Source organism: Puntigrus tetrazona, chromosome 7 (assembly GCF_018831695.1).
Source record: "Puntigrus tetrazona isolate hp1 chromosome 7, ASM1883169v1, whole genome shotgun sequence".
Classification (NCBI taxonomy): domain Eukaryota; kingdom Metazoa; phylum Chordata; class Actinopteri; order Cypriniformes; family Cyprinidae; genus Puntigrus; species Puntigrus tetrazona.
The window spans coordinates 12,802,606-12,823,964 of NC_056705.1; the positions used below are offsets into that span (position 1 = coordinate 12,802,606).

Below are 21,359 nucleotides of genomic sequence, written 5' to 3' on the forward strand. Positions count from 1 at the left end.
TTCGCTTTCTAAAAACCTTAACTCGGTCACTGTATTGAATTTCTGGGACGCCGAGTGCCTCACCAGAGTCGTGATTGGACAAACGCTCAAAGCCAGTGAGGAAAGGTTGACCTTCCGTCGCTTTATCAGTGGTTTCGTTTCAGGCGAATAAGTGCAGTGCGTTTCAGCGACAGATACCTCCGCAGCTCTACAGCTCCAGCGAGTTTTTTTTTGTGTGTGTGTCGGGCACATCAGAATAAATGCGAAAATGAAATACGGATTATTATCGATCGCGTTCGTCATTGCTGCAACAGGTAAAGTAATTATTTAACTGCGCTGCTTTGATTCGAAATATGCATTTGCCGTATGTGCGCCACTCATTAAATACCGTGGTGTACTTTTACGTATCGTGGGAAATTGCACGGACCTCTTAAAACTTAAAAGATTAGTAAAGGATGATAGCCTATTACGTCCCTCAAAAAAGGTGCAAGCCAATATAAAACGGACTGATTTCGGCAATAAGGAAATGGTTGCGTTCCAACATAATTGTAGGCTATGAAATGTGATATTTAAAATTTGACCCGAGGTTTTACTCGCAAGAACGATTTTATTAAATAATAAAGTCCGGAAAGAGATGCATCGTTGGCCATACCTTTCGGGAAATACCGTAGTTTCGATTTTATGCGTGACTTAAATAGAAAGCAATTAAGACAAAACGCTGGTAAAGACAACGCCAGTAAAACAAAGCTTAAGATCAATTTCGTATAAGGAGGATTAGATTTAACGTTACAGTAACATAGGCTACAGGAACACAACCACTTCCTTATTGCTGAAATCAGTCAGTTCTATTACACTTTTATGGACACATTAACATATAAATATTCTTTCAGGTTCCTCAGAGTTCAGTGAAATGTAGTATCTTTCAGAAAGCTACTATTATAGCCTATATAACTTTTTTTTAATTTACTCATACTCCTATTCGTGTTCAAAACGGACAAGTGCAGTTCACAAGTGCGCCTTTTTCCCCCCGGCGAACTGGCAACCTGCGAGACTTTCTCTAAACCAAGGAGAGCGTCAGTCACATTGTCAGCGCTTGCATTTCTTTTATGCGGCTAACCTAACGATCAGACATCACGTGAAATCGGCTGATGTGAATTGTCACATTTCCCTGTTGGGAAATTTTGACGCTTGCACACTTGTGACGGCGCGCGAGGGAGGAAGTGAATGTATGTAAATAGCGCTCCATGTGCAGAACAGCTAGACTCTCTCTGCACGATGTCTATTTTCTTTCTTCTTCACCTGTTATTATCAACCGTAATAATAAAAACAATGCTTTTTTTCTAATTGAGTTTTTGTCAGATTTAGCTCCCACTTGGATGCACGTTTTCTTACATTCTCTTGTCTGCATCTTTCTCCTCAGCTCTCACCTCAGGTGATTGTAGTTCAGTTTATGCGTCCGCCAGTGCAACCCCAACATCTGCTCCCAGTATAAACACAACTACTCCCAGTCTGAACACAACTACTCCCAGTCTGAACACAACTACTCCCAGTCTGAACACGACGACTCACAACCCGAACACGACGACCCACAACCCGAACACGACGACCCACAACCCGAACACGACGACCCACAACCCGAACACGACGACCTCTGCACCTACTACTACACCGGTACCTTCGCCAACATCAGCCACCAACCTGACAATGGGGAAATACAATGTTAGCGATGATAAAGGCATATGCATTATGCTTGACACGGCAATCGCGATCCGTGTAAGCAACAGCCAGGTGAGATGTTTTGTGTTGCTCTTCATTCAAATGCGATTCAGCTTCTATCTAAATCACTAATACGTTTCACATCTGTTATTTTTCCATGTTTCGTATACATATTATAAGTATTTTTGTTTCTCTAGGTTAATGGCACGTACATTGTTCAGCCGAGCAAAACTCATGCCACCGGAGAATGTTTACCGGATGTGTCCATCTTTCTCCATTTTGACGAAGGTGATATTACCTTCAGATTTAAGAAAGTAAGTCTCTTTATGGATTTTAAAAAAATAGTTTATTCTAGACAGTCTTTTCATGTACGAAGAAACGTCATCAAAATCTTTATCAATTATGTGTTTCACGTGTGGCAAGTAGCAACAATTTACACTTTTTAAAATCTAGAAAATAGTTTTAGCATTGCAGTAAGTGTGCATCCGGCTAGTGGAAAAAGACATGCATCTTTCAATACAACCTGAATTTGTGTGGTCTGAAAAACGGAACTCTGAAGCACTTTAGGAGGAAGTATAAAAGACTGCATTATTTAATTTCTGTCGGATATAAAGCTCCCAGCAACGAATTAACCGACTGGCTCACAGCGAGGCAGCAGGTGTTCGCAGAATGATTTCGATGCACATATCAGTATGGCGCAGTTATATAGATAATGTCTATTCCTCATTAGGTAACAGATTTGTTCATTATTTTGTTGAATACCTTGTTGTGACTTATTGATTTTTTTTTATTTTATTATATTTTCACATATGTATTTGTTTTAAAAAATTGTGTGATGCATTATGGTTCTTTTTCAGTTGTGTTCATGTATTTTTGGGTCATCGTTGTAATAAACGTTTTTTTTTTTTGCTTTTCTAGAATGAGTCAACGAAAAAGGTCTATGTCGATTATGTTCAATACGATTTAACTTACGCTTTCACGCCAAACGGTAAATATGCTGTCATGTACAAGTGCCATTTTCCTTGTAAAACACCCACAACAAAGCATATCTTTAGATTTCTGCAGTTTATTCCTGAGATTTTTTTCTATTGATATTTTAACTGCAATGAGTTCTGTATCCTTATTAACTTATTGGTTAATTGAAATATCTACTGAAATCTACTGAGCAAGACAAATTTCCTGCTTCATAATCTTTTTAAAATGACATAAAAAGCCAAGCATCAATAAAACAAACACTAGGCCATGCAGCTCAACCAGTTTAGCAACAATAAATGTGACGTTCTGCCAAGAAAGAATAAGGAAGTATTAGTTAGATTTTTACTTACAGTAAATATCATCCTTTCATTTTTAATTCAAAAACAATAACTTTATGACATTTGCAGGATTTTTCAACAAGGTTTTTTGTTTTATCTGTGTAAATGAATTATGTGAATTATTTTTATCACAATTACATTCGTGGAATTAAAAACAGCAGGAGACTTGGTTAATGGTTAATCATTTTGTGCGCATCCATGCCAACACTGATCTAATTATTTTTCTTTTTGTCAAAGTGTTAAGCAATTTCACAGGGCTGAACAGGTCTCTTCAGTTGTTTTCTGTGGATGTGGGTCACTCTTACTCCTGTAAGGATGAGACAGTGGACATGGGGAACGGTGTGAGTCTGGATCTGACCCAGTTCAGAATTCAGGCCTTAGAAATTAAAAACAACGTATTCGGACCGCGTAAGTATAAAGTGATGACGCTTCATTATCTTAAACCAATCCATCCTTGTAAACAACAGTAACAGCCCATGCACTGTTTACCTTATGTCCTAGATACTTCATAAAGCTTGTTTACAAAGATCGTAGCAAAGGTGCCATGGCAATGCAAAAAAGCTGGTTAGACCAGCTGTATAACAAATGGTACTAAGGAGATACCTGCCTGTTATAAAGTCCAAAGGCCACCTATTAACTAAAGTTATTCTCAAACCTTCTCACTTATTCTCAGCATGTTTTATTTTTACTTTTTAAATTAAAGTCTGCTATTTTTTTAATTGAACTCTTTATTTATTATTATTTAATATTGGACACGATTTGTTAGCTTTAAAAGCTATGTAAAAAATAAATATATATATATATATATATATATATATATATATATATATATATATATATTATTTTCAACACAACCCGAAAATGAGCAGTTGATACCGACCACCTATTTTAAAAAGTATTGTAATACATTCTAATAATATATTGCAATTTAAGGGTGGAAAACACTGTACAGCTTATGCCACATTTGCAGTCTCTGGACTACATCCACCATGCTGTCTCTATCGTGCCATATTAAAAATTGTCCTTTGCATCGTGAAAACCTTCAATCTTCATCAAATTCATTGTGCTCTGTTTTGTGCAACAGCTGATCTATGCAAGGCGGATCAACCTGACTACCGCGTTCCCATCGCCGTGGGCATAATCCTCATCATCCTCATCATCATTGTAGTCGTCGCTTACCTCATCAGCAGAAAACGGAGGACCGATGGGTACCAGACACTATAGAGGCATATAAGTGGGGATCTACGAGAACACCAGCAATTCCAGTTTACAGGAATCTTAATGCTGTTATGCATGTTTTAAGTGAATGTTACTTATGTATGATAAACATGGATGGCCTAGGATCTGTCCTAACATTGTTACTATGCAGGGACAATATGCCACATCCTAACGCAAAGTTGCCATCACAATTTCTAGATCACTATAAGATCATAATAGAATCAGACAAACAACTGGATTATTACATGCCTTATTTGGCTTGCATTCGTATACTAATGACCAAAGAACCTAACCTAATACTGACATTACAGAAAGATACTGTTGATCCGTCTTAATTGTAAGTGCGCTTTTCTAAGTGCCCTTCACGTCTAATGCATTTTCTGTGATATAGGCTGATAAGCCGTTGTTAATCTGAAATGTACAGTGCTTCATTCTTTCCTAAGGGGCCTTAAAACCTATAAAAGGGTATTCAGTTGCTTACATTGTGTAATTAATAATAGAAAGGATTTTAAATGCAGTTGCATCCTAGTATTCGTTCTGTTGTGCATTTTTTTCTTTTTTTTTTACATGAAGTTTACCTGAGTTTTAATGTACCTTATTGTGATCTGAAGCTGCATTTATGCACTGAATATTAGGAGCAATGTGTAATTTTGGTTACAAATAAAAAAAAAAAAAAAAATGTTCAAAAGTCAGCGATTGTTTTACATTTAATATGCAGCATTAAAGAGAACACATAGTAAACACGGCATTATCATGGGGACATGTTTAAATTAGGTTCTGCTTAGTTTCACCTTGCACAGTGCTGTTGTGTTACTTGGAAAGCAGTTCACCTGCATTAAATAAATTACCTTTTTGTTTTGCATGACTCCTGATAAGAGAAGCACTATTTTATGTCGGTGTTACAAACGATGCAAAAGCACAATAGCAAAGGATTTTAGAAGTCACTTTTTAATTGATTTCACCTATCAATAAATAAATGTGAAATGTATCAGTAAACACATTTTTAAGCCATTTATCATCTTATTATTTATTCTGAAGAATTGCTTACATATGTGAACATGCTTGTTGCTAGAAGCCACATTGTGTGACAGTGGGACTGACAAAGGTCATCTGTGCATGCAGCCACTTTCAACCTCATTTTGCAAGTTACGAATCGCTGATCTTGCCTATATGTTAAAAAAAATGAAGTGCTGTCACGTGTTGTGAAATTTATTTAGATTTTGAAGTTTAGTGTAGAACAAAAGTCAGCAAACTAGTATGGTAGGACTGGCAGGAAATGTGAAACCAGCGCAGCAGTGGACATAGAGTAAAGAAAAACATTTGACATTTGTCAAAAATAAAGACAAATTAAAAACAGCTACGCCTTCTTTGCCTCATCTGATTCACACTATCAATATGTACACCTTAAATGTGTTAAATTCTCGTTCAATAACCTTATATAATATTTTCTGTACGTAATGTAAAAAATAGAGGATAAACACACTGCAAAAGACGCCTGTGTTTTCGAGTTCAGCCTTTCCAGATGTAATGTGATCTCGAAAGACTGCTCCAGATGGGAAAAGGGCGTGCGCTTTCCGAAAAACCTCGTAACGGACCCTTTTCAGGGGATTTTGGCCGCCATACAATAGCGCTTGTTTTGAACGCGTGCACTGAAGGCCAGCAGAAGGAAATGCTCGCTAAGGAATCTCACAAATAATGTGCATTTTATCAACTGGTGTTTGTACTGACCGAGTAGGAACCGGTGCAGAACTTCTGACGATGTTTCAAACGCACAGACGAAGCTGAAACCGAGAAGACAAGAGGTTTGCGGCGATGTTCCGGCGGTTGCCGCGGCGGCCCAGAGCGCGAGCGACCCGGCCGAGGCGGGGACCTTACTGAAAGTTTCTTTCCGGAGGAACCCACATCTTAAACACAAGTACCTCGAGGCAGAACCCAAGATTTTAGGGGTACACCTGAAGTTGATGTTCAAGGGGAACGCAATAGTCTCAAACGCATCTAGGGCTGAGGGATTTTGTTTTGTTTTGCTTTGCTTCTTCGCTGTTTGCAGATTGCCGTTTTATTTAGTACTAGCTGAATCGAGTAATAGCGTAATGCTGGCGTTTTCATCTGTTGTAAGTGACAATTTTGAATATGCTTAAACTGTACAATTTGGTAATTGCTTCACTGGTTAACATTATATATATATATATATATATATATATATATATATATATATATATATATATATATAGAGATATATATTTAATTAGTATATAATATTTATTTATTTTATATTTAAAGGTGATAATTTCTTATAGTAAACGTTACAGCATTTCAGCTTTTTTAATTTTTAATTTTTACTTTAAACCATCCTTCAGTATGATTTATTTACTATGTTTCCTTTAAACAGGGCATTATTTCTGGCAGTTTGGCCATAGCAGCACAGAAGCTTCACTTGCCAACAGTAAGATTTTAAGTAATCATCTGTGATCGAAAAACGATGAATTATTATTAAAAGCATGTACCATCTTTGTGCTAGTCATGCACTATATGCAGAATGTATTGAGCGTATTTCCTACTCTGAATTTATCACTAAAGACGCGCTTAGAAATAAGTATTCCTGAGTGTGATTTTGTCGTTTTATTCTTCAACAGCTTAAGGCTTGTTTGGGAATGCAGGTGGTCACATGTATGGCATATATCTTCTGTCTTCTGGGAACATTAACTGAGCCATATTTATACACCGTTTGCTTCTGGCATCACATCAAGATGAAACATGGAAACACATGTATACAATTGGAGGTAAGCAAACTATTTTAAATAGAACATTTTATGTTATTAATGTCATTGTACGCTGTTAACATGCAAATCACTAGACTGTATATATAGGTATATACATTGATATTGGCACCTCCATTAATATTGGCACCCTTGGTAAATATCAACTAAAGATGTTACAGATCTGTCAAATGTGATGTCAAATGAAACTAAAAAAGAGATTTTTGGCAGCAAACCCACCAGATGGGTTTAGTACAAACAGGGATAAAAGTATACTGTTGGATCTTTAATGTTGTTGGTCTGTTTTTCTACAGGAGGTCCTGGACATCTCCTTCTGATGCATGGTATTATGGATTCTAACAAATATCAACAGATAAAAGATCTAAAGCTGACTGCCTCTGTTAGAAATGTTTTGATGGACCATGGTTGGATTTTCCATTGGGACAATAATCCAAAACAATCCAAAATCAACACAAAAATGGGTAATTTTTGCCATGGCCATCCCAGTCCTGTAGAAAATGACTAAGATGGCTCTTCATTGCTTTAGTTTGAATTTTGTGATATTTTTTTTTTAATGAAAGATCAAAAGGATTAAAAATGCTGATTTATTTTCATAGCTGCCTATATTATGCACACAGTAGTGAGCAGTCAGTTCTTCAATTTCATGTAATGAAAAATGGTGCCTGTCCACTGTCAAAAAGTGCCTACAATGTGAACACCTGAACTGTGACATGAAGCAATGATAAATCTTGTTTGATAAATTATGTTTAGATCAGTTGGATGGCTAGGTATATTGCCTGGTATATTGTTTGCTTGGGAAAGAGATGGCAGCAGAGAAGTTGGCAGATGTTTTGGAATGCTATGAGTAATATTCTGGGAAACCTTGGGATAAGTACCATCTACCTAAAGATTGTTGCAGACCCTTTCAGTAGTGTTTCCTTGAGGCAGTGGCTATTTCAGCTGGATATGGCATCCTGACACCCCGCAAAAACTGTTTAGGAATGGTTTGTGAAACACAAAGAGTTCAAGGTGTTTTCCAATTGAGCATTTATGGGATGTACTTAACCAACAAATCCAATCCATGCCAATGTCTTTTTGGCAGACACCAATGAATCAGAACTGGTTTAGCACCACAAGGGAGAATTATAGATTATTGTATGGTTTTAATGTTGTGTCTGATCAGTGTATATTTATGGATTGTTTAACCTCTTTTTTTACAGAAGGGATATGCTGTACTGTGTTTCTTAGATGAGCTCACAGAGGTGACTCAGATTGTCCTCTCCCTCACAATAGCTGCATACTGCTGCAAGGCGATTCCTTGCTGTTCTTCCGGATCTAATGTGGTAAGCAATGTTCATTTTATAGATCCTTTGATGCTGGCGAGCAGTATTGACCAAGCACAGTTCTCGAATGTAAACGGTTTCTATTTTTTAGCCCGTCGTCGTTATGGCGCCACCCACGGATACGCAATGAAAGGGAGAGTGTGTGCACCTTAAGGCTAATACTAATATAACTCGATCTTAGAACACATTATGAGATACTAATACATTATACCATAGTCAAGCTTATCACTGATATAGTTTTATTCAAGTATTTTGAGAGCATTAAAACATCTAATCTTTAGTCCTAAAAAAGATGCAGAATGTATACCTATTTCTGAATTAACAGGAATAATGTATATTTGCAATATGAATTAATATTTTAATCAGCTTTACAATACAACACATAAAACTTATACTGTATGTTTTCCGATTCATGTACTGAATTCACTGGTGTATGGACATTGTCAATACTTAAATGAAAGGTTATTATAATTGAATAAACATAAGTCTTTTTTTACTCGCCTTTACGACATTCCAAACCCATTTCTTTCATCGGTGGAAGAATGAAGAATGCTGGGAACCCAACTAAATTGGAACCCACTGACTTCTATTGTACAACGTAGACCAAAAAACAGCTTGGAACAATGTTGTAAAATTGTATGACACTTAACATAAAAGGGGTGTGCATTATTTTGATGTGGAATATTGCTTTAAGCCAATGGGGAAAAAATGAACAGCAATGCTATTAATGTATCAGTGGTGATATTAAAGTGTTTGCATTGAACTTCAACAAATAAAGCTCACATTCACCCGCTGACCTGATGTCCAGATTATACATGTACTTTCAAAATAAGCATAGAACACAACTGAGTCTATACACTTCACAAAATGTGCAATGCTTAACACAATCTTTAATAATCTCCTTATCATCAAAAGGTGATTCAGCTTGTACACATCTTAAAATAATCACTGGCAATTTAGAAATAATCATAATAAAGAATCTTCACAGAAGATAAAATTGGATTCTGCAAATCAGTCTATTTAAAGTAAATGAAAAAGGTTCTGATCTCCTTCGGATAAATGGTCACATTGAAGTCCTGGGTTGTGCTGCTAAAAAAATCAGTTTGTTCTGTAAAGAGAAAAACAACAACACATTTTTATTACATCTATTTAATTTCATTTAATTACTTGTCAGATCAAACATTGTAGTTACCAAACAAGGATAAAATCTCACCCCCTTTCAGTACACTTTCGTTTGTTTTCCAGCTCCACCTCTTGAGTTCTGATTTAATCCACGTTCCTGTGAGGGAACGCTCCTGAACCTGGGTTACTTCACCTATGCCTCTCATAACCTCCTGTTAACGAAATTACTGTTAAGTTGTTATGTTTAATAAACATTCTATCAATAAAAACTTCAGGTACCTTCAGGTTAATAACAGTGGGTTGCGACAGGACTGGGTCTTCTCCCTCTTCATACAGGTGTGTGATTCTCAAAAGAATACGGTCAAAGTCCATCTCAGAGTTTGTCTCTCCACCTTGAAAAATTATATGTACATTTTGAATATAGCTTCTGGTTATAAGCGGAATTTATACTTCACCCTGAGTCTGATTCACATAATTGTTTTGCCAGTCTTGTGTAAAGTATATTGTGGCCTGCCTGAGTTGAGGCTGTGGAGGTGCTGGGTGTGATCAGGACTGTAGCTCCAGCCAGGGATACTGAGGGTCTGCATGTGGAGGTTCTGGGGAAGCACAACCGGCTGAACAAAGCCCCTCGGGTTCCACTGCTTTTCTGTGTAAGGGAAAAGTTTATATTTCTTCGTCTCTGCTGGCTTACAAAACGGACAAATGTTAAAAAAAAATAAATAAAATACATTTTTCGCATTTTGCTCAACTGACAATTTTGTTAATAGTTTTCTTATTTTTAATTACACATATAAGATGTATGTTTGTCTATGTTTCTCAGACAAAAGAGGTAATAATGACAAATCTAATAAAATTAATAATACATGAAGGCAAAACATGTAGAAAATGTAGAAACAGGTAAAATAGTAGGTGTACTTAGTAGAAACAAAATACTATAAATCTATGTCATCTGGATGAAGAGTGCATATGTACGTTTAAAAAAAGGGCTTGCACATTTTAAGGAAAGATGCCCTTGGCAGTGTTATTTCAGTATTTATTTCTTTCAATATTATGAAATAGTTAGCATTTTTATATTTTCTTTACATTTAATTTTCATAAAAAGTTTGTCATGTTATTAGAATTTCATTTATTACTTTTAGCAGACCATATGAAATAAAATAAAAAATGAGACAAAAAATGAAAAAAGAAAGAGTCTTTTCTAATGTATTATATTGCAGGTAATATACCATTTTATGACTGCAGTTTAGTTTACTGTTATAACCTTGGTACTGGGCCAATGGAGGTCATTTCTATTTTTAACTAACAACATTTTTAAACTGCACCTGTTTGTCAGAAGTTGTACATTAGTACTGGCAAGCATTTGGATTAAAGGTAACTGAAGGGTGTGCTACAGTAAGTCTCCTATTATTGAGTTGCCTTTTGTTACATATTAGATGCATCACTGAATGTAATAAACTTTTTAGAGGAGCTGAGATGGAGATGACAGTCTGGTGTCTGCAAACTCACGGGGTTGATCAATGGGCATAACCACAGGTCTGTGCTGCAGCTCCAGTGCCTCCTGTTGGTACAGAGAGGACAATGCAGACGGGGAGCCCAGCATCATCCAGAGAACTGGCCGTACCACAGACGAGTCATTAAGAGTAAGATTATATCCCAGATTCCACTCTTGGTTGTTCCAAAGCCGTCTATGAAGCATCACCTGATGCCCGCACAGAATACAAATCATTACAAAACAGCCAAGTACGGCCTTAGAGATTGACACAACAGTGCCAAGTGTGTGTGAGAGGCAAACACAAGCCCTTACTTCTAGTTGCCCCTGACTTAGACTGGCCACTCCATGAGCTCTTTCACTGAGAAACACAACTCTGCTGGAATCATCTTCTATGTAGGCCGCCCGCACCATTGGGTAGTAATTCTGTGCATGTAAATAAGCATATCTCGTAATAACCGAAACGTATGATTTATGAATATTAAGTTTAAAGCAACCTTACGCGGGCGACTGTGTTGTTCACAAAGGTCTTATGTGTCCTTTTCATCATCTGATAGCCATTGTTATCAGTAAAAAGTGTTCTGTTATTCTTCAGACTCGTGCGGGTTCTGAACACGGTCTCTCTGTTCATCTCTAGGGGACCCACTTTATAACTCTGCTCTAGTCTGAAGCACGCCAGCCGACCCTTGAACCCTAGCGGCACTCTGGTGACCACAGAGTAGGTGTGCTTTTCGTCTTCTTCCTCTCTGCAGAGAGAACGCTCACACTTTCAGAAATGGGAACTATTGCTAAATTTATGGAGAAAATGTAATTGGTCGCAATGAAACAGGCATAGCACCAGCTTGAAAAAAGCATGTATTCTAAATTGCTAACATTTATTTTAAAGCTAACAACAACCCTAGAACCATAGATTCAGCATATCAAGAAAGCCTTTTTCTTTTACCTGTAGAAATACTGGCGTATCTCTGAGACTACCTTCCCCGGTACAATCTCCATGGCCACAGATTTGTAAGCAGGAATAGCTGAGCCGTTAGCAGTAAAGATGTAGTTGTCTGAGATCGGCCCAGAGTGGACATCCCCATTGGCTTCATACTCCCAGAAATCCTGCTGTACTCTAACTCTCATCTTTTCACGCCTGCAAAGTACAGACTAGATCAACTGAAAAGTTCCACTGGGTATATCTGTGGCAATCTGATGCACGATGGAGGAGAACTTGCCGATCTGTGATGCTGTGCAGAAGGTTTGTCTCTTGGTCAAACATCAGTTTGTAGCACTCGTTCAGCACCGGTAACAACTTCCTACCAGTCCTCTTCCACTGACTCACATTCTTCTTTTCAAACCTCACTACTCTGGCCGCATGAGCCGCCCCGCAGACAGATCCAGTGTCACAGGGGAGTTGTGGGAACTGCACAATGTACTTTCTGTACTGAAGTCCGCCTAGCTCAACAACGAAAAACAGATCGTAGGCGGTGGAAGACTCCATCGATTGTTGGATCTGCAGTTAATTATTGAGTCTGTTATTAACTGAAACGACGGATAACTGCATGTCAAGACAGAAGAAATGTTTTGTAACCTGAGAAGGTACTGCTTTTCCGTCATCGTCAAGCACAACTGCCATTGCATATGCCACAGAAATATTAATATATGTTGAAACGTTCCAGGCAAGTGGGTTGTACACGATGACATGCTGTTCCAGAACATTTACGGAGTCTGCAACAACAACAAAACCTTTATTAGACAATCTAGCCTTTAATCAACTACTAATGCTAACAATTACACTGAAAATGTAAAGAAATGCACTTGGATTTCCAATATTGTCTATATTATCAATTACTTTAAAAAGATTTCTAAAAATGAAAAACAAGAACCAAGAGGCTAAAAGCATAAGCCATATATATAAAAAAACATACTGGTCTTTACTGTAGTAGATCTGGTTTGAGGTGTGTGATTGATGTCATTGGAAACGGTTTGTGGAAGCAAGAATATGGCTGCCAAGAGCTCCTCAGCTCCCATCATGCCTTGCATGAGATGTTCCATGTACATATCAGCAACTTTAGGGGACTCTGTCCCTGTGATGCCATCATGGTGCTGAACCTGGAGCAAATCAGATGAGATCAGGACCTGTCAATTTCTAGACATATACAATAACATGTTTTAGCAGGGTTAAGTTTAATTTGGACCTATGGGTTTGAATAATAAGAGAAAACTAATGAGAAAAAATAAATAAATTATGAATAACATTTTTCATCATTGGATCTAATTTAACTGTAAATTCCATGCTGCCTAAAGTTGCTCAAAAGGAAATGGCAGCGACATAAATAGAGGTTTAAAACCAGGCACCTCTGAGACAGCCCAACGTAGGGTCTTGAGTTTGTCTAGAGCCCATTCTCTCTGAACTGGACCTTCTGGGAAGCTGATACGATATCTAGTGAAGAGAGACTCTGCTGCATACAGGAGGGAGCTCGCTCGTCGAGCTACTCCTTTCAGAACATTCCTGGACCCATAGAACCCCGTCCATGCCTGAAACGGTTCTGGAAAATAAAGAAAAAGACCTTTCAGGACCATTTGTTTTTCAGAAATGCAGAGACACACTGATGGACCTTATTGACATTTCTCAGAATCCTTGATAGCATTTCTAAAAGAGCGGGAAAAATATTAAGAAATTTCTTACACTGGCCAGAGGAGAGAAAAATATCTTATATTACAAACACTCACACAGCAGTGTTAACTATTCTTCTGCAATTTAACGCATGGTAATAAAACACAAAGTGTAGTATTAAAAATTGGTAAAAACACATAAAAACTATAGAAATAGCTATAATAGCCAAATAATAAACCTGTTGAGTAAGGAAGGAAGTCTTGGTTTCCTCTCACATCCCAGGACAGATTTGTTTGGTGCACTGTCTGGAAGTAATCCTGTAGCGTGGCATATTGAACTGTAACTCCATACTTGTCACTGTGTGCGTTAATGTAGTTCATTAAAGCATCCATGTTTGTAAACTGCACTGAAGCATTGAAGAACTGCTTGTCACAACCCTGTAAATACAACACACCCTTGTAATACTGTATGAGTTAGTGAATGTATAAAAGAAATACTTATAAAAGGTTTAGCCTGGGGTACGATTGAGCTGAACTGACCCAAGGCCAGAGAACATGACTGGTTCTGAACCACTGGGCTCTTTGCTTGATGTTTTCCACCATGGTCTGTGCGTAAAGCTCTAAAGTTTCTTTGGTCACTGGCAGACTCATGTTGGGGTATACGCCATCTTTAGGAGGGTCCGGAAACAAGGCGACTCCATTCCAGTAAAACCCAGACCTGGGCACAATTACCATCAATATAACATCAAGTTTACACATTATTTTATATAAAACAAAAGTTTGGGGATGGTAAGAATTTTTTATAAAGAAAAAAAAATACTTATGCTTACCAAGACTACTTTTTTTACTCAAAATTGCAATAAAAAAGGATATGAAATATTATTAACTTTATTTATGCTAAAATCTAGTTAATTTATATATATATATATATATATATATATATATATATATATATATATATATATATATACACACACAATATATATATATATATATATATATATATATATATATATATATACATATATATTAAAATTAAATTAAAACTTACTTGATTTTCATGCTAAACAAAAATCACAATTGAAGTGTTACAAAATAATAACAATAATAAAAATAAAGTTACTGGGTATCACCTGTTAGAGAAGGGGAGATACGATGGGGTGCAGTAACTGAACTGGTCCATTGTGTGTGTGAATATCTCTTGTTTTTCCTTTAAAGATGGTGAACCCCTCCACACAAACTGCAATTTCTACAAATGCAGATGTTATATTATTACACATACCAACCATACTGTATTTAGTTCATGCACAGCTGCATTGTGATATGTTATACCAAACCAATGATGCAAAAGCACAACCTTGTTTTTCTGCATGTCATCTTTAAGGTCGTAGTCGATGCGTGAGATGAGGTGAGCATCAAACCCTGCAAGCGCAAAGAGGACCGGGGTGGTGGCTGATGCACCAAATGGATCAACATGCCATCCGAAACGTGGCCGAACACCAAAGGTCTCATACAAGAAGCCGTGTCCCTCTACAAGCCAAAAGAAGAGAGAGAGAGAGCGGGAGATAAGAAGATCAACATATGTAACACTAGTAATGTGTAAATAGCACTAGATCTTTCAGCACCAGGTTTTATTTCTAAGGAGTGTTTCATGCTCACGCACCTGTGAGCTGAAGAATGGCATCATCTACATCTGTCACCGCTTCATCATGCATCACCTGACCCCCGATTATGAACTCCAGACGACCCTCATTTAGCAGCTGTCTTACCTGACATATAGAAAAACAAGTCACCTTAAACCTGCTTATTTTTGATCATTGAAGGCCATAAACCTCAAGCATGATCATACTTCCCAGAAACTGAAAAAGCAGCTATAATATACACACACACACATATACATATACACATATACATATACACATATACATATACACATATACATATATATACATATACATATATATATATATATATATATATATATATATATATATATATATACATAAAATTGTAAAAATGTGCAAAATATAATTTGGAAATTATTTTTCACTACTTAGTACAGTATTGTAATTATTTTATTTATTTGAGTCTTTTTTAAATCTATTTACATATTTAGCTTTTTAGACATTTTACATTTTTTTCCAAGCACCAGTTTGAAAATATCTGGCTTAAACAATAATTTAACTTATTTACCTTTATTACATAACAGCTAATATGATATCCGTAAGCCCTTACCTGTTTCTTGTGCCAATCTGTTGCCACATTCACCCACCAGAGTCGGAAAAACTCCTGTTCAACTGCGATGAATTTCCGGCCTTTGACTCGTGACAGCTCTTCAACTACACTGCTGTAGACATTGCTGGCGTACGCATGCATGCTCTCCTACAACAGAGAAGTACGACAGCGCTGTCGATGACAGTTCCGCTCGCGAAACATTATTAAGCGTCTGCGTTTTACCTGGACGGTGTACACCCAGCCAACATCCATATGACTGTGAGGAATGACGAGGGCTTCAATCCTCTCGGCTGCATCGTTTTCAGAGACTGTCATGAGCAGTAAACCGAGAAAAAGAGATAAAAACACCATTGTCGCTACAAGATCATCGAAACATTATAACCGGCGTTTCAAGAGTCTCATGACTGCGTGTGATCGTATGCGCATGCGCACTTTTACTTCCCATTTCATTCTCTGTTTCTAGCTTCTTCGAAAAACCTTTTTCTATCTATCTATCTATCTATCTATCTATCTATCTATCTATCTATCTATCTATCTATCTATCTATCTATCTATCTAATCTGTAGTTTGCATATTTATTTTTGCTCGTTTATAGCTAGCTTACTATTTTATGTTTATTCATTTGTTGCTTCGAGGTGGTTTTTATATCAAATAAAAGAATAGTAAAAAACACTTTTCTTAGTGACTTTTTCCAAAGAGGTGCTTTGCTGTGTTTTGTTTTGTATTACGTGTAAACATAATTCAGGGTATAAATAATGCTATAAAATAGATGACAGATTTGAAAAAAAAAATCCCGGGTCGTCTCCTGACCAGTAGGAGGCGCCCGAACACTCTGGACTGTGTTTATCACGCTTGCTCGGGTCCTGCTTTACATGTTAAAGATGGCCGGGCTTGATAATGATGGGGAGCAGAAAACAACAGACAAAGATGACTTGCAAGTGTTAAAGGTTTGAACTCACTGTTTCGTTTCCCTCCGCCTTTTGGTGAGGTTTAAATAAATAGGTATTGCAGCATCCGGACGATGTCGATGGTGTATAATGTACAGAACATATCTGCTGCAGCGCCTGTCACTATAACAACTGATACACTGCACTGTAACAACGGAGGAAAGGCAGGTTTTAGGACAAGCAGCGTCTAAATATCATTGATGAAACTCTGCGAACTGTATTCTGATCGTGTTATCCTAATGTGCTTTTCGTTATGCAAGAGACACTTAATGTACTGTAAAACTATAATAAATATTCTTCTTTAAACAGTATAAGAGGCTTTCATAATTTTTAATCTCATGTTTGTTAACAGATACTATTATGGCACAGCTTTATTCTTATAGCTATAATTGTTTTCGCAGCAGTTAGGATACTGCTGAAATTTTGTAAGCGAAGGCAGCAGTGAAGTAGAATCTATTTTACTTTCTTTTTCATGCAAATGCAAAAAGAGACCTCAGTCACCATTTGCTTTCATGTTATTAAAAAGGATGCAAAGCAAACACGTCCCGACTGGGGCTGTCATTCTGCCTAAGATCTTTTTTTTGTGATGAAATGATTAAATCATTTATTTTTATAACTCTGGCTTTAACACGTGCAGTCTTTTGGGGTTTTTGAGGGACTTCAAAGGTGCAGTTGTTTAATAATAGAACATTTCTTTCGCAGGAGCTGGTGAATGATCTGTACTCCTTCAGAGACCGTTACTTTGAGACGCACAGTGTTGAAGATGCTGGTAGGAAACAGAATGATGTTGCTCAAGAGATGGCAAAGACACTCAAGAGACTGGAAGAAAAAGAAGGTTGGGATTTCTTCGTTATTACGGCATAGAAATGTTAGCGTTTAATAAAATATGTTCTGACAATTTGATTTACATACACCAGAATCCTTTACTATCATCTTAGGACCATTGAGAGTATTGGTATTATATTATTATTATCATTATATTATACTTTCAACAGATTTGTACAAACACAGCGCCCAGTTCTTGCTGCAACGAGGCCGGTGTCTGAACGTGGCTCCGGACTTCAGTCAGACTGCAGAGGAGTGTCTGTCCCGGGCTGTTAAACTGGAACCAGGTTTGGTTGAGGGCTGGAACACACTGGGAGAGCAGTACTGGAAGAAAGGAGACCTGACTGCGGCCAAGACCTGCTTCACAGGTGCTCTACAGCAGGTGAGTTTTTATTATAGCCAGGAACAATGTGTCTCATTCATTAAATGCGCGTAACCGCGGTATAATCAATATTATAATTGGCCTGCAATAATGTTAAAATGAACATTTATTTTATAGATGAAGTATATTTCATCATATACAGTAGAGCTCAAGCTGCTAGGTTTCTGTGTGTTAAAGGTTTCTCTTTCTGTACAAAAGATGTTTATTGTGTTTGAACTGGTTAAGAGGAAGACACAGGCTCAAGTGAGAGCTTTATTTAAAAGAGCATTATGTTGGCTGAAGAGTGATTTAAATTATGAATTAGGCAGAATGTTTAGACAAAAGTTCAGCAAACAAATAATACACATAACATAGAAGCAATAATCCATCCAAATAATTGCAAATGAGACCCCTGTCTTTTAGGATATCTGCCTCTAATGATATGGTACTGCTCAGAGACGAATCACTGTCGTCTTATTTTCATCCAGAGTAAGAATAAAGTGTCTCTGAGAAGCCTGTCTATGGTGCTACGACAGCTACCACCCGAAGAAGGCACGCAGGAGCAGAGCAAACGCATTCTGGAGAGCGTGGAGCTGGCCAGGCAGGCTGTGCAACTCGATGTCACTGATGGGACTTCGTGGTGTGAGTGTATTACACAGATATTTCAGAAAATAACACGTTAGGTGTGTTCCCAGTGGGACATCCTGTGAAATGTGTTCGGGCCAAAATGGGGTTCATTCCGCTATCTTAAAGGGCTAGTGCTTCAAAAAGTTGAAAATATGTCTTTATTTAATTGCTCTCGTGTCTGTCCAGACCTATTGTTTGTTCCATGGAACATAAGAGAAGATCATTTTGGTTCTCGTTGTTTTTTTTTTCTCTCCACACAATGGCAGTCAACTGGAATTTCAAATTATTTATACAATTCTTCAATATTTATTACCTTAGAATGTCAGTCAGTTTTGACAATGTTGGTGTATTGAGAATAAACGTAAATAAATTATTTCATGCTCGTTTACTTTTGGCCCAACAGATATTTTAGGGAACGCATATATCTCCATGTTTTTTACCAGTGGACAAAACCCACAGCTCTCTCAACAGGCCCTCAGTGCCTATGCACAGGCTGTAAGTATCTCCTCGGGACTCGAGTGTCATCCAAGCCTCTGTATGTTAAATATTCGTTTGCCAAAGCTGGTCTTCTTTTTACCTTATAATTTTATCTGTGGATATTTACAGGAGAAAATCGACAAAGCGTCCACAACGAATCCTGACCTCCACTTCAACAGAGCTACGGTAACAATTCTTTCAGTTCCTTTCTCACACATTTTTTTCAAACTGGTGTGTGAGCACCAGCAAATGTGTCGCAGTAAAACCAGCATCTTATCCACTTTGTTACATGTATATTCTAAACTGGTCAACAGCCTGCTGTTGCGCTTACACTGTGTCAAGCAGGCATAAAAAAAATCTCCTTTCTTTTACCAGTTGTTCCAGTATGAGGAGATGTACAGTTCAGCTCTGGATGGATACAGCCGTGCTGCAGCTCTGGATCCTGGCTGGGAAGATGCTCGGGAGAGAGAAAAACAGCTGCTCAATTACCTAGACCAGGTTACAATGTTAATAGAGAATAAGGTGAGAGAAACTAGACATTTTTAGGTCATTTTATGGGAGCTGAGGTTTTAACAACTTTAGTGTGTGTGATATATATATATATATATATATATATATATATATATATATATATATATATATATATATATATATATATATATATATATATATATGTATATGTATATGTATATGTATATGTATACCCCCAAATGTGAAGTTTAGTAGCACAGAGCATTGTTTAGTTTACTTCATGGTGTAAAAGCTTATTGAAAAGGTTGTTTGGTTGTTGTTTTGGATTGTTTCCAGAAGATGGCGTTAGCGCGCAGTCTAAACAACATTCTGGAGGTCTATAAGAAATCACATTCACCCCACTTTCTCTGTGTTTCAGGGCAAAGTAAAAGCACGGCGTCTTCGTAACATGCTATCCTCACTCAGTACTTCTGCTTTGGGCCCATGCTCCTCCCCTCAGTTCCGGTCTCCCTCGGGCCGCACGGGGAGCCTTGAACCCCGTAGCTTATCCTCTCTCACTCACGGCCACAACGGTGAGGTGGCAGCGCTAGGAAAAGTGGTCTTCAGCCTGGCCTCAGAGGGCCGTATGGCTTTGTGAGTTAAATGCCTCAGCCGCATTAAGAACCTCTACAAATACGTACTAACAAACTAGGTTACTGGATATAGTAAATGGTTGCTGATTGTGTTGTTTTATTTATCTTTCAGCACATTTGGCATGGTGGACAGTGACGAGACCTGTTGTTTAGTCATGGTGTATAATACAGCAGACAGCTGGGGTGTTTTAATAGGGGATACTGTAGTCATTCCTGAACCACAGGTTAAACGGCACAGCGTGACACATAAAGATAAGGTTTGTAAACAAAGCTTTTCATTATACTTTCGCACTTCTGCTTAACATTCCAAATTTATTAAGATTTTAAAAATATAATCACTTATGCTCACCAAGGTTGCATTTATTTGATCAAAAATACAGTAAAATAAATGCTGTAAAATATAACTATGACTTTAAGTAAACCTTTTTTTAATGTTTTAAAATTGTATTCATTCCTGTGACGCAAAGCTGAATTTTCAGCATCATTACTCCAGTTTTCAGTGTCACATCTTTTAGAAATCATACTCATATGCTGATTTGGTGCTGAAGAGCCACTTATCAATTTTGACAGCTCTTGTGCTGCCTATTATTTTATCACAACATGCCAGTTTATTTATTTTTTAATCTTGTTTCAAGATTTTTGGGTGAAAAGAATGTTTTTTTTCGATCAAGTAAATTCTGTAAAAATATATTTACATTTTGACCCCAAACTTTTGAACAGCAGTGTACATATTTACACAATCGAGCAAATATCAACATGCTTTCAGCTGTTATCTGTGCCAACAGTTATGAAAAACCAATTGGATTTTTTTTTTTACATTACAATAGGTGCAAAAAAATACCACGTTTTTACAATGTTTCTTCTTTGCTTTTCTCTATACAGTCATATGACTTCCGAAGTATACGTGTGGACTCTCCCTTGCTCCTTATAGTCAATGGCAAAAGACAAGTGATGAAAAGCCAAAGTGCAGCCTTCGTTACGTACAAACCACAAAGTGAATGAAACCCCAGAGAGAGGACATTGAGATCATTGATGGTAGTGTTTTTCCATTTTTGTATATAGTTTGTTCTGTTCCTGTTTGTGAGGACAGGAAAACACCTTTGTACATATTTTTTTCAAATCATTTCCCTTTTACAATTTTCCTCTTGTTTGTTGATGGGTACCATTGTAAAGTTTGTGCTGCAGTCCGTTTAATTTTTAGGTTGTGAAAATAAAAAAATAAATAAATCCCAGCCTTGCTCTGATTAGTT

At 37.3% G+C, this 21,359-nt stretch overlaps 3 protein-coding genes and 1 long non-coding RNA gene across 5 annotated transcripts; 3 read left to right on the forward strand and 1 right to left on the reverse strand.

Moving 5' to 3' along the window:
• Nucleotides 1-124: 124 nt before the first annotated feature.
• On the forward strand, nucleotides 125-5,237 carry cd68 (CD68 molecule). Its single transcript, XM_043245116.1, has 6 exons — nucleotides 125-293; nucleotides 1,400-1,767; nucleotides 1,893-2,009; nucleotides 2,614-2,683; nucleotides 3,246-3,416; nucleotides 4,093-5,237. Exons 1-6 carry the CDS (start codon nucleotides 248-250, stop codon nucleotides 4,230-4,232), a joined length of 912 nt encoding a protein of 303 aa, XP_043101051.1. The 5' UTR covers nucleotides 125-247; the 3' UTR covers nucleotides 4,233-5,237.
• A 617-nt stretch (nucleotides 5,238-5,854) lies between these two features.
• Nucleotides 5,855-9,058, forward strand: LOC122349349. Of its 2 annotated transcripts, XR_006251445.1 has the most exons (6): nucleotides 5,855-6,172; nucleotides 6,616-6,669; nucleotides 6,860-7,006; nucleotides 7,297-7,464; nucleotides 8,203-8,325; nucleotides 8,417-9,058. It is a non-coding gene; the product is annotated as an uncharacterized LOC122349349 (long non-coding RNA). The 2 variants fall into 2 exon arrangements; XR_006251444.1 differs by having other exon boundaries at nucleotides 8,203-9,058.
• Nucleotides 9,059-9,190: 132 nt separating this feature from the next.
• On the reverse strand, nucleotides 9,191-16,199 carry man2b2 (mannosidase, alpha, class 2B, member 2). The gene is made up of 19 exons (XM_043245360.1): nucleotides 15,992-16,199; nucleotides 15,770-15,916; nucleotides 15,198-15,303; nucleotides 14,892-15,064; nucleotides 14,668-14,783; nucleotides 14,075-14,252; nucleotides 13,774-13,972; nucleotides 13,277-13,467; nucleotides 12,847-13,030; nucleotides 12,510-12,646; nucleotides 12,154-12,431; nucleotides 11,880-12,071; nucleotides 11,439-11,682; nucleotides 11,252-11,362; nucleotides 10,954-11,146; nucleotides 9,962-10,093; nucleotides 9,727-9,839; nucleotides 9,539-9,659; nucleotides 9,191-9,433 (listed from the first exon to the last, which is right to left on the reverse strand). The coding sequence occupies exons 1-19, from the start codon at nucleotides 16,118-16,120 to the stop codon at nucleotides 9,342-9,344; spliced, it is 3,036 nt and encodes a 1,011-aa protein (XP_043101295.1). The 5' UTR covers nucleotides 16,121-16,199; the 3' UTR covers nucleotides 9,191-9,341.
• A 376-nt stretch (nucleotides 16,200-16,575) lies between these two features.
• On the forward strand, nucleotides 16,576-21,341 carry ttc5 (tetratricopeptide repeat domain 5). The gene is made up of 10 exons (XM_043245361.1): nucleotides 16,576-16,716; nucleotides 17,419-17,551; nucleotides 17,712-17,923; nucleotides 18,391-18,544; nucleotides 18,933-19,024; nucleotides 19,136-19,192; nucleotides 19,382-19,528; nucleotides 19,896-20,110; nucleotides 20,222-20,366; nucleotides 20,992-21,341. The coding sequence occupies exons 1-10, from the start codon at nucleotides 16,642-16,644 to the stop codon at nucleotides 21,109-21,111; spliced, it is 1,350 nt and encodes a 449-aa protein (XP_043101296.1). The 5' UTR covers nucleotides 16,576-16,641; the 3' UTR covers nucleotides 21,112-21,341.
• Nucleotides 21,342-21,359: the final 18 nt, after the last annotated feature.